Source organism: Limulus polyphemus, unplaced genomic scaffold (genome assembly GCF_000517525.1).
Source record: "Limulus polyphemus unplaced genomic scaffold, Limulus_polyphemus-2.1.2 Scaffold8265, whole genome shotgun sequence".
NCBI classification, from domain to species: domain Eukaryota; kingdom Metazoa; phylum Arthropoda; class Merostomata; order Xiphosura; family Limulidae; genus Limulus; species Limulus polyphemus.
The window spans coordinates 18,446-31,690 of NW_013673875.1; the positions used below are offsets into that span (position 1 = coordinate 18,446).

Below are 13,245 nucleotides of genomic sequence, written 5' to 3' on the forward strand. Positions count from 1 at the left end.
AAAAGGAGATCTCTGTTTCTAACGTTTTGCATATAACTGTTTCCAGCTGTGGTTACCATATACTAAAAAGGAGATCTCTGTTTCTAACGTTTTGCATATAACTGTTTCCAGCTGTGGTTACCATATACTAAAAAGGTGATCTCTGTTTTTAACGTTTTGGGTATAACTGTTTCCAGCTGTGGTTACCATATCTAAAAATCTGATCTCTGTTTTAACGTTTTGGATATAAATGTTTCCAGCTGTGGTTACCATATACTAAAAAGGAGAGCTGTGTTTTAACGTTTTGGATATAACTGTTTCCAGCTGTGGTTACCATATACTAAAAAGGTGAGCTGTGTTATAACGTTTTGGATATAACTGTTTCTAGCTGTGGTTACCATATACTAAAAAGGTGAGCTGTGTTGTAACGTTTTGGATATAACTGTTTCCAGCTGTGATTAATAATTACTAAAAAGATGAGCTGTGTTTTTAAAGTCTTAGATATAATTCTTCCTCGCTGTGGCTATCATTTTCTGCTAATATATTTAGCCTAATATATCGGTTCACGAATATAGCAACAAAACATTATCATGACACTAAACATTCTGCATCGTGAGTCTGATTTTCTTTATAGCACCAGGGCTCATTTTACGTTAATATTAATTTATATTTCGATGTTTTCTCTAGAATTTAATTTCATTTTTCTGCTCTGTAAATTTCTTCAACTTGTACGGTTTCTGAGAAGTCCAAATATACAACGGACTAAGAAAGAAACAACAACAACCTTAGAATCAGAATTTTTAAAACCTTACATAAAGCCAAATGAAGACAGTAATTAATCTCCGAACGAGTAAAGACACTTGAAAAGTGACTAAGTACTGTCATCTTCTAGTAATTAATGTAGGCTGGATAATTTTATTAGGGTGGTACATTAACGTTAATGGGTTTTCTACAGAATATTATCTGCTTATCCAATTTGCAGTACTGTACATAATTAATGACACGGAATGTCTTATCCAACCACCGTAACTTTAAGTGCCCAAGACTTTAATACTTTCCAATGGACTAAAATCGAACTAAACCAAAAGTTTTGATCAAACTTACATCGACCCTATGTTTAACAAACACTTTTACTCTCGCTAATCGGAATAGATTTTCGTATCCTTTAGAATTCTTTTCACCTTAGGTCGATTTCAATCAAATCTTCGCTCTTTTTTTCAGTCTGTATATTTCCCTCATGAACCAAGTGGTCTTCTCTTCTGATAATTTATTTTAGTATCTTTATCCATGTAGATTGTATCCGATCAAGTATTGTTGGTTATTTTAGTCCCTTTATCCGTGTAGATCGTCTCCAATCAAGTATTATTGGTTATTTTAGTCCCTTTATTCGTGTAGATCGTCTCCTATAAAGTATTGTTGGTTATTTTAGTCTCTTTATCCGTGTAGATCGTCTCCGATCAAGTATTATTGGTTATTTTAGTCCCTTTATTCGTGTAGATCGTCTCCTATAAAGTATTGTTGGTTATTTTAGTCTCTTTATCCGTGTAGATCGTCTCCGATCAAGTATTGTTTGTTATTTTAGTATCTTTATTCGTGTAGATCGTCTCCGATCAAGTATTATTGGTTATTTTAGTTTCTTTATTCGTGTAGATCGTCTCCGATCAAGTGTTGTTTGTTATTTTAGTCCTTTCATCCGTGTAGATCGTCTCCGATCAAGTATTGTTTGTTATTTTAGTATCTTTATCCATGTATATCGTCTCCGATCAAGTATTGTTGGTTATTTTAGTATATTTATCCGTGTAGATCGTCTCCGATCAAGTATTGTTGGTTATTTTATCTTCATCCATGTAGATCGTCTCTGATCAAGTATTGTTGGTTATTTTAGTCCCTTTATCCGTGCAGATCGTCTCCGATCAAGTATTGTTTGTTATTTTAGTCCTTTTATTCGTGTAGATCGTCTCCGATCAAGTATTGTTGGTTATTTTAGTCCCTTTATCGGTGTAGATTGTCTCCGATCAAGTATTGTTTGTTATTTTAGTATCTTTATCCGTGTAGATCGTCTCCGATCAAGTATTGTTGGTTATTTTAGTCTCTTTATCTGTGTAGATCGTCTCCGATCAAGTATTGTTGGTTATTTTAGGATCTTTATCCATGTTGATCGTCTCCGATCAAGTATAATTAGTTTTTTAGTTTTTTATCCATGTAGATCGTCTCCGATCAAGTATTGTTGGTTATTTTAGTCTCTTTATCGGTGTAGATCGTCTCCGATTAAGTATTATTTGTTATTTTAGTCAGGAGACGATCTACACGGATAAAGAGACTAAAATAACAAACAATACTTGATCGGAGACGATCTACACGAATAAATAACAAACAATACTTGATCGGAGACGATCTACACAGATAAAGAAAGTATAACAACAAACAATACTTGATCTTATACTTTCTTTATCCGTGTAGATCGTCTCCAATCAAGTATTATTTGTTATTTTAGTCTCTTTATCCGTGTAGATCGTCTCCAATCAAGTATTGTTTGTTATTATACTTTCTTTATCCGTGTACATCGTCTCCGATCAAGTATTGTTTGTTATTTTAGTCTCTTTATCCGTGTACATCGTCTCCGATCAAGTATTGTTTGTTTTTTTAGTCTCTTTATCTGTGTAGATCGTCTCCGATCAAGTATTATTTGTTATTTTAAATGTCTTTGTCCGTGTACATCGTCTCCGATCAAGTATTGTTTGTTATTTTAGTCTCTTTAACTGTGTAGATCGTCTCCGATCAAGTATTATTTGTTATTTTAAATGTCTTTGTCTGTGTAGATCGTCGTCGATCAAGTATTGTTTGTTATTTTAAATGTCTTTGTCTGTGTAGATCGTTGTCGATCAAGTATTATTTCAAGGTTTGTTTGATTCAGAATATATCAAATGTGTTGCACCTAGTTTAGAATCAATTGTTTTTAAATATAATAACATTTTATTTGAGCGACAGAATGAAACAAAACCCTCTTTTATTGCTTAATGAGAGTAGATCTCATAAGGCTGCGGAGCGAAATTTCCAAAGTTCGTGATTCAATACACCTTTGGACACAATCTGTAGTATCGGCTGTGGATCTGTTATAACTGTACGTGACAGCCAACGTCGCTATTCGGTCAAACGTGGCATCATGGACTGTGAGTACTGTTGACTGTTTTCCATCCTTCTGGTCAACAATTCTAAATTACAGCTGACTGAACCTTAGAGTCTGTAACATGGCCGTCTAGCACATAGCACGTTCAGGTGGAAAATATCAAATACCTATATTCATTTAATCAAATTAACCTCAAACGGTTTAAAGACATAAAATATAATAAGTGAAATAAATATGATATTTATATAGTCATCACAAATTTATATTTTAAAATATATTTAATAACGTTTCCGATTTTAATCTCTCGTTTGTTTTCTTTGTTTAGGCCTCAATATTTTATGAGTTCATCCATGAGGTTCAAAATGTTTTGTGCTGCAGTCAGTCTTGTCAACAACCTTCAAAACCTGTGGAGTGATTAAAGATATGCCTCCTTTTTCAACAGAGACTACTCGTTGAATGATTAAAGACACCTTTTCTCGTCAACAAAAACTGGTTGATTAACTCTGAGTGTTGCTATGGTTTTCTTAGAGAGCTAAAGTTATCGCATTTGGATTTGTGAAAATGGATTTTTATTGTCATATTTGTTTAAATGTCAAGTGATTATTCTAAGTTTTAATACAGCCACAACCAGCCTGTAATTACATGGGTTAAATCTTTAGACGTATTGAATACTTCTACTATTGTTTCAGATATACATTTTTCAAACATTCTTGCTCATAAATTAAATAGCAACTAAAAACTGCGATTTAGTCCTACTGATGACTTCTGTGTCCATTGATAAAAACCAACAATTCAGATGTTCTAGGTAAGTGAAGGAACCAGCTTGTATAAATCTCGGCTCATCTATCTCAAATAAACCTACATAAAGATAAGCTGATACGTAGAGCTCGCATGGTGGTTAGTGTAAATGTTCTTAAGATATGAAGAAAAGTTACGATTGGATTATATATTATGCAAGCAGCATGGAAATATAAATGTATTCAAGGTTTTATGACTGTACATCAAGTGATACTGACAAAATTATTTGAAGTTTAAATAAAACTTGAAAGTGAACCAGATAACTGTAATAGCGAATGTCAGAAGAGTAGAAGTTGTTAATGACAATATGGAGAATTCACTATTAATAGAAGCAAATAGATAACAAAGAGCGAGTGTGGCTTTATATGCTGTTACCAGAACGCTATTTGTTGGAGTTCTTCATGAATGACTTTTTCTGTCGTGTAACATCCATTACGTATTCCAAGGCTACTTTTAAAAAATTTATTTATAATATATTTAAAAAATAGGCACTTAAGATCTCAGGGCTCTTACTTTACATTTACAAACTGCAAATAGTTATGTTCGATTCATTCCATTTATTACTCAAATAATACACGCTAGTGAAACGTCTCTATTCTGTGATAGACTTAATATATGGATCAATAAAACCCTGACATATGATAAGACAGCATCAAACCTTTCTCTTCCTGCACGTCTTGTTATCCCTTAAACACGAGTATATATGTCTTACTGTTACGATGGTGTTTTCGATTGATAATAAGAAAGGCGTTTTAAATGTAGAAAAGTATCTCTGAATTATATGCCACACGTGTATAATTTACCTGATAAATTTACCACTTGCATAATGAAAATAGGATCCTGACAAAAAATAATCTTCCAAGAATAAAAAACAAGAATATTTTACTCGCACCTTTCATATAAGGTCATTCAACCGAGTTTAGTACCCTCGTGTAGTTAAGATGGCTATAAATAATTAAAATAAACAAACAACGCATCGCTTACCTAATGCAGGTGTTTCAGAGATAAACATAGCTATCGGTAAGAAGGGGTTGGATACATAACCAGGTATTCTGTATGGTAGTAGTTAAGGTTAAGATACATAACCAGCCAGGTATTCTGTATGGTAGAAGTTAAGGTTAAGATACATACCCATCCAGGTATTCTGTATGTTAGTAATTAGGGTTTAGATACATAATCAGGTATTCTGTATGTCACTAAGTTGGATTAAGATGCATTAACAGGTATTCGGTAAATCACTAAGTAGGGTTAAGACACATAACTTGGTATTCTGTATGGTAGTAATTAGGGTTAAGACACATAATTAGGTATTCTGTAGGGTAGTAATTAGGGTTAAGACACATAACCAGCCATGTATTCTATACGTCGGTAAGTAGGATTAAGATACGTAGCCAGATTATGTATCTTAACCCTAATTACTACCATACAGAATAAATGGCTGGTTATGTATCTGTATGTATGGATAAGACACGTAATCAGGTATTCTGTACGTCGGTAAGTAAGGTTAAGATACATAACAAGTTATTTTGCATATATGTAAGTAGGATTAAGATACATAACCAGGTATTCTGTATGTCAGTAAGTGGGGTTAAGATACATAACCAGGTATTCTGCATGTATGTAAGTAGGTTTAATATACATAACCAGGTATTCTGCATGTATGTAAGTAGGGTTAAGATACCTAACCAGGTATTCTGTACGTCGGTAAGTAAGGTTAAGATACCTAACTAGGTATTCTGCATGTATGTAAGTAGGGTTAAGATACATAATCAGGTATTCTGCATGTATGTAAGTAGGGTTAAGATACATAATCAGGTATTCTGCATGTATGTAAGTAGTTTAAGATACCTAACCAGGTATTCTGCATGTATGTAAGTAGGGTTAAGTTACCTAACCAGGTAATCTGCATGTATGTAAGTAGGGTTAAGATACATAATCAAGTATTCTGTATGTCAGTCAGTAGGGTTAAGACACATAACCATGCATTCTGCATGTATGTAAGTAGGGTTAAGACACATAACCAGGTATTCTGTACGTCGGTAAGTAAGGTTAAAATACATAACCAGGTATTCTGCATGTATGTAAGTAGGGTTAAGACACATAACCAGATATTCTGTATGTATGTAAGTAGGGTTAAGACACATAACCAGGTATTCTGCATGTATGTAAGTAAGGTTAAGATACCTAACCGGGTATTCTGTACATCGATAAGTGGGGTTAAGATACCTAACCAGGTATTCTGTACGTCGGTAAGTAGGGTTAAGATACATAATCAGGTATTCTGTATGCCAGTAAGTAGGGTTAAGATACATAACCAGGTATTCTGCATGTATGTAAGTAGGGTTAAGATACCTAACCCGGTATTCTGTATGTATGTAAGTAAGGTTAAGATACATAATCAGGTATTCTGTATGTCAGTAACTAGGGTGAAGATACATAACCAGGTATTCTGCATGTATGTAAGTAGGGTTAAGACACATAACCAGGTATTCTGTATGTCAGTAAGTAGGGTTAAGATACATAACCAGGTATTCTGTACGTCGGTAAGTAAGGTTAAAATACATAACCAGGTATTCTGCATGTATGTAAGTAGGGTTAAGACATATAACCAGGTATTCTGTACGTCGGTAAGTAAGGTTAAAATACATAACCAGGTATTCTGCATGTATGTAAGTAGAGTTAAGACACATAACCAGGTATTCTGTATGTATGTAAGTAGGGTTAAGACACATAACCAGGTATTCTGCATGTATGTAAGTAGGGTTAAGATACCTAACCAGGTATTCTGTACATCGATAAGTGGGGTTAAGATACCTAACCAGGTATTCTGTACGTCGGTAAGTAGGGTTAAGATACATAATCAGGTATTCTGTATGACAGTAAGTAGGATTAAGATACATAACCAGGTATTCTGCATGTATGTAAGTAGGGTTAAGATACCTAACCCGGTATTCTGTATGTATGTAAGTAAGGTTAAGATACATAATCAGGTATTCTGCATGTATGTAAGTAGGGTTAAGACACATAACTTACAAATATTCAAAGAGCGCTTATTGAACTACATTTATCTAACTTTTGTGTTTTTGTTTATCTGAATTATTATTGTTCTTAATTATTTGTATTTATACAGATCGTACTGTTTGTTATAATCGTGAGTATCAAGAACTTTACGTTATTTTCTCCAAGAACAAATAATTCTATATGAAACAAACAACCAGTTAGATTAAAAATCACGGCCTGTGTTCGATAAAGAAATATATTAACAATGTAACTATCGTACGTTGTTTTTTTATTTTCTTTTAATTTAGTTAGTGCTAAACTTCACCGTACTTAATAGTATCAATAAATAAACTTATAATGTTATTCTACGACCTAACGTTAGACATTTTCAAAATTTTGATAAGCTTTAGATATGTTGTTGTACAAAATCTTTACTGAAATATATTTACATCCGTTGATATTAAGTGTGCGCACATGCGCATTTAAATTATTAGGTTTGTGCGAATTTTGAGGACAGACAAGAACTGAGTATTATTATAATAGATGAGACCGTAATGATGATGAAAACATAATTTTAATCAAATATGAGTTAGGGATGTAAAAATATTTTATGGCGAAGTTATTCCTCCAATACAACTGTCATATGTTATTGAACGTCTTTAATTATGACCACGGTCATTTTTTGTAGTGAAGCATTAAACGTTTTGAAAAAAAAACAAAAAAAAAACATGTTGCTTTCGAATTAAATATTTTCGTAAAACAAGTCGTGATTTATTACCGTTTTGTCTCAGTTTCAATGGAAAAGCAAACACTATTCATGTCAGAATAGCTAAGCCTAGCTTTTTACTCTCTTTTTAAAGAAATTCCAATTGCTAAGCCTAACTTTTCACACACTTTTTAAAGAAATGTCATGTCTCAATGAATAGAAAGTGTTTAAACCGTAGGTGAACGTCTTCTGGACACTGAACATGTCTGAGGTGAGTTCTTTGGTGAGTTTAGTGAGAGGTAACAGAAGTGCCTTATTTATTTTCAGATCTTCTTTACCACGATAGTTACATAAATGTTTCTCTGTTTTCCCTTATTACTGTGTTAATATTTCAATCTTGAAGAAAAATAAAAAAATTTTACAGAAGCCAACACCATGATTTGGTAATGTGCTACTTCACAAGTTAAATGATATAAAGTAAATTGTAATTATGAAAAAGAACAATCACGTTACGAATTTGTGATGTATTTTCAGATGTTGCTTCCTGAGCTTCTACAATTTTCTGAATGTTGCCAACAATAGTATTCCAAACGAAGGAATGATACCTCGATGAATAGCACAGAATTTACTCACATTTGTTTTTACGTTTTCCATTTATAAAAGCAAAAAATGCACACATTTTGTACAAGTTTACAATAACGATTATGTTATATAAAGCCTCTCAGTAGCAGAGTGATAAGCCTGTAGTATTATAACTCTAAAAACCGGGTTTCGATGCCCGTGGTAGGCAAAGTACAGATAACCAATTGTGTAGGTTTTTGCTTAACAACAAACAAACAAACAAGCTTATATAAAAGTTAAATTTAACGAATGTGACACATCCTATTTAACATCGCGGTAATATGCTTTAAAAATCTCAATCAAAATATATTTGTATATAATATAAAGAACAGAAAGGTGTAATTAGAAACTTTAGATGGATATAAACCCAAGGAAATGCGCTCTGAAAACCTGGTTTTAGTGGATATGAACTCAAGAAAATGCGCTCTCAAAACCTAGTTTGTTTTTTTGAATTTCGCGCAAAGCTACACGAGGGCTATCTGCGCTAGCCGTCCCTAATTTAGCAATGTAAAACTAGAGGGAAGGCAGCTAGTCATCACCACCCACCGCCAACTCTTGGTCTACTCTTTTACCAACGAATAGTACGATTGACCGTCACATTATAACGCCCCCACGGCTGAAAGGGCGAGCATGTTTGGTGGGACGGGGATTCGAACCCGCGACCCTCAGATTGCGAGTCGAGTACCCTAACCATCTGGTCATACCGGGCCCTGAATACCTAGTTTTAGTAGATATGAACTCAAGGAAATGTGCTCTAAAAATCTGGTTTTAGTGGATATGAACTCAAGGAAATGCGCTCTGAAAACCTGTTTTTAGATGGATATGAACTGAAGGAATTGCGCTCTGAAAACCTAGTTTTAGTGGATATAAACTCAGTAAAATGGGCTCTGAAAACCTGGGGTTAGTGGATATGAACTCAAGGAAATGCGCTCTGAAAACCTGGTTTTAGTGGATATGAACTCAAGGAAATGCGCTCTGAAAACCTGGTTTTAGTGGATATGAACACAATAAAATGCGCTCTGAAAACCTGGTTTTAGTGGATATGAACTCAATGAAATGCGCTCTAAAAATTTGGTTTTAGTGGATATGAACTCAAGGAAATGCGCTCTGAAAACCTGGTTTTAGATGGATATGAACTCAAGGAAATGCACTCTGAAAACCTGGTTTTAGTGGATATGACCTCAAGGAAATGTGCTCTAAAATCTGGTTGTAGTGGATATGACCTCAAGGAAATGGTTTTAGTGGTGATTTCTTTTAAATATTTCATCATATCAGAACTCCATTCACAAAATATTGATGAATAAATATTTGCAAAATATTTGAATATGAATGAGCTATTAAAATATTAGGCTGTCTCTGTGAGATCAAGGTAGGCTTAGCATAATTCAAATCGGCTTCGTGTTTGATAATTCAGTGTCTTGTTTCTTTTTGTGGACCCAGAAGGCAATTTGGTAACACGAAGAAACATAAGCTCCTGATGAATATTGTATAACATATATTATTCATTTATTGTCCGGTTAATACAGATTTAATTATCATTGATTTAGAAAACTCTGTTAAAAATATTCACAACTTGTAACATAAATTGCGAAATTTATAAATCAATATAACCAATAAATGCAACAAATTAACTGTGGAACTGGAATTAAAACAACTTTTAATAGAAGACTTAACAAAAAGTATGTATGGTTTGATTTCAGTAAAAATGCAGTATACAAATGGTAATAAGTAGTATTTAGGGATTAACTGCTAGGAACCATCAAAGAATCTCGCTTTTATTTTTTTAATTACGTTCATGTTCTTGCGTGTCTCTTTTTTAAATTATGTTTATGTTCTTAACTGGCTGCTAAGAATACAAAGTTTTACGTGCATTATAGTAAATGATTCTGAGTAAGCAAAACAATACGTGTAAAGTAGTAGTGGAACAGAATGTATGTAAAGTAGCAGTGGAACAGCATGTATCAGAACTACATTTTGATATTGTTAGGTATTACGTAGGAAGTGCGAAACCACCAAAAATTGATCGCTTTTTTGGAATAGTGTGTAACATCTCCCTCCCACTCAACATACTCATGCACTGAGACAATAGTGTGTAACATCCCCTTCCCACCCAACATACTCATGCACTGAGACAATAGTGTGTAACATCCAACATACGCACTGAGACAATAGTGTGTAACATCCAACATACTCATGCACTGAGACAATAGTGTGTAACATCCCCTTCCCACCCAAAATACTCATGCACTAAGACATTAGTGTGTAACATCCAACATACTCATGCATTGAGACAATAGTGTGTAACATCCAACATACTCATGCATTGAGACAATAGTGTGTAACATCCCCTTTCCACCCAACATACTCATGCACTGAGACAATAGTGTGTGACATCCAACACACTCATGCATTGAGACAATAGTGTGTAACATTCAACATACTCATGCACTGAGACAATAGTGTGTAACATCCCCTTCCCACCCAAAATACTCATGAATTGAGACAATAGTGTGTAACATCCCCTTCCCACCCAAAATACTCATGCACTGAGACAATAGTGTGTAACATCCAACATACGCACTGAGACAATAGTGTGTAACATCCCCTTCCCACCCAACATACTCATGCACTGAGACAATAGTGTGTGACATCCCCTTCCCACCCAAAATACTCATGCACTGAGACAATAATGTGTAACATCCAACATATGCACTAAGACAATAGTATGTAACATCCAACATACTCATGCACTGAGACAATAGTGTGTACCATCCAACATACTCATGCACTGAGACAATAGTGTGTACCATCCAACATTCGCACTGAGACAATAGTGTGTAACATCCCTTTCCCACCCAAAATGCTCATGCACTAAGACAATAGTGTGTAACATCCAACATACTCATGCATTGAGACAATAGTGTGTAACATCCCCTTCTCACCCAACATACTCATGCATTGAGACAATAGTGTGTAACATCCCCTTCTCACCCAACATACTCATGCACTGAGACCATGACGAGTTATTCAGATGGGAGATTTATAATTTTTACGACAGGGATATCTCTTATACATACTTAATGGCCCTGAAAAACAAAGAAATTTGGATCCATTTGAAGCACAAAGACCATCCAGAAATAGATGTACAATAAGTTCTGTAACAGATGAGAAGCCACAAGTACAATGGCAAGTGGCTAAAGTTGTCCATGTGCCCCGAGTGACATTAAGCAACATAATTAAGAAGGATTTACATCTGTAATGAAAGTCTTCCAGTCATATCCGCTCTTCATTTTCAGTTTATCTCAAGCAGCTGAAGAATGAAACAGATATCTTGCTATTCCATAAGTATACATAGCACTCAAGTCGCCGGAAGCTGCACCTATGGATTTCTATGCGATCGGACTGTTGAAACGAGTGCTGAGAAACCGTAGTCCTCGTACAGTAGATGGAAAACATGCAGGAAGGAATGATGCGCTTTCGACGTGACACTTTTATGATGGAGCCTTTTGTATTAGAAACTATACTGCAGATACAACCTCACTATCCACGGTAGATTATAACAGGACGCGGCGACGTGGATTGTAACGACTAGATGAGGCTCCAAAATCCTTTTAATATAATGTACTAAACCTCATTTTATAATTCAATAAACTAATGTAAAATATTTAACTGAAAAGAGAATTTACGTAAGGCAGAGAGTAGCAACTTTTCACATAGTTTACTTCCTTGTGGAGAGGGAGAGAGAACGAATGTTATATCATAAAAACAATTTAGCGAAGCCTCTTAGGTTATGTGTATATTTATGAAAACGATATCACGCACATGAATAACAAGGACCTGCTCAGAAACTCCGCCAGGGGGCCATAAACATAAAAAAAAATCATTCAGAAGTACCGGCAAAATATCATAAACAGGAAGATCATCTTAGATATACGAGTAAAACCATGGCAACTATCGGATCCACAGCCCAGGGCACTGGACCACACTCGGCTTTCTATTCTTTTGAAGGGAAAATCTTTTTGCACTGCACAGAAAATTATCATATTGATTTTAAAAAAGAGGACGTACTGCATAGAAGTTTATAATACCGAATTTTTAAAGAAACCAATTGTTTTTCACTGCAGATGAAATGAATTTAACAGAATAACTTATAACTTAATTCATCTTGTATTTCATATAATGTTCAAGTGTGTTGGTTAATCCTTTTGATTCCGTTAGCGGTGACATATATTCACTGAGGAATCACTGAAAGGGTACTGTGCTGCCATCTCTGGTCAGTAGATGATTTTATTCAGTAGTGCGGAACGCCAAATAATTTGAAGATATGAAAAATCGTGTTTTTCTTGCGTTATATATTTCTGTCTATGTATTGTTTCTTGGAAATTCTATTTAGAAGCATATTTCTAAAATTTTTTGATATTATAGTTAATGTATATGCGTTGTATAATATCACAAGTAGGCGTTTCTTTACAAGAATAGTTGGAATGATACTTTGTTATATCTATTGTTGATGTGCTTAAATTTATTAAACAATACGAGCATAGCTAGAACAATAAAAAACTTTTAATAGTGAAGTGATTGAAACTGAACAGAGTAATAGACCTGTGTGATTCTGTACTTGTAATCAAATACGTGTATTGTCCCAATAAAATATAATATGTAAACAGGTAACAAGGAAAGACACATATCTGTGTATTGTCTCAATAAAATATAATATGTAAACAGGGAACAAGGAAGGACACTTATCTGTGTATTGTCCCAATAAAATATAATATGTAAACAGGGAACAAGGAAGGACACTTATCTGTGTATTGTCCCAATGAAATATAATATGTAAACAGGGAACAATGAAGGGCACTTATCTGTGTATTGTCTCAATAAAATATAATATGTAAACAGGGAACAAGGAAGGGCACTTATCTGTTTATTGCCTCAATAATATATAATATGTAAACAGGAAACAAGGAAGGACACTTATCTGTGTATTGTCCCAATAAAATATAATATGTAAACA

The 13,245-nt window shown here is 34.2% G+C and overlaps 1 protein-coding gene across 2 annotated transcripts in view; it reads left to right on the plus strand.

The window, feature by feature from the left end:
• LOC106475235 (glutamate receptor ionotropic, kainate 2-like) overlaps nucleotides 1-7,664 on the plus strand; it is a 25,450-nt gene extending 17,786 nt beyond the window's left edge. Inside the window, exons 6-7 of one of the 2 annotated variants that reach the window (XM_013935934.2) lie at nucleotides 3,432-6,054; nucleotides 6,349-7,664. In XM_013935934.2, the coding sequence (XP_013791388.2) occupies nucleotides 3,432-3,521 (90 nt within the window). In that variant the 3' untranslated portion in view covers nucleotides 3,522-6,054; nucleotides 6,349-7,664. Of the gene's footprint in view, nucleotides 1-3,431; nucleotides 6,307-6,348 lie in introns of those variants that run through there. The other variant, XM_022379402.1, reaches the window with a different exon arrangement.
• Nucleotides 7,665-13,245: the final 5,581 nt, after the last annotated feature.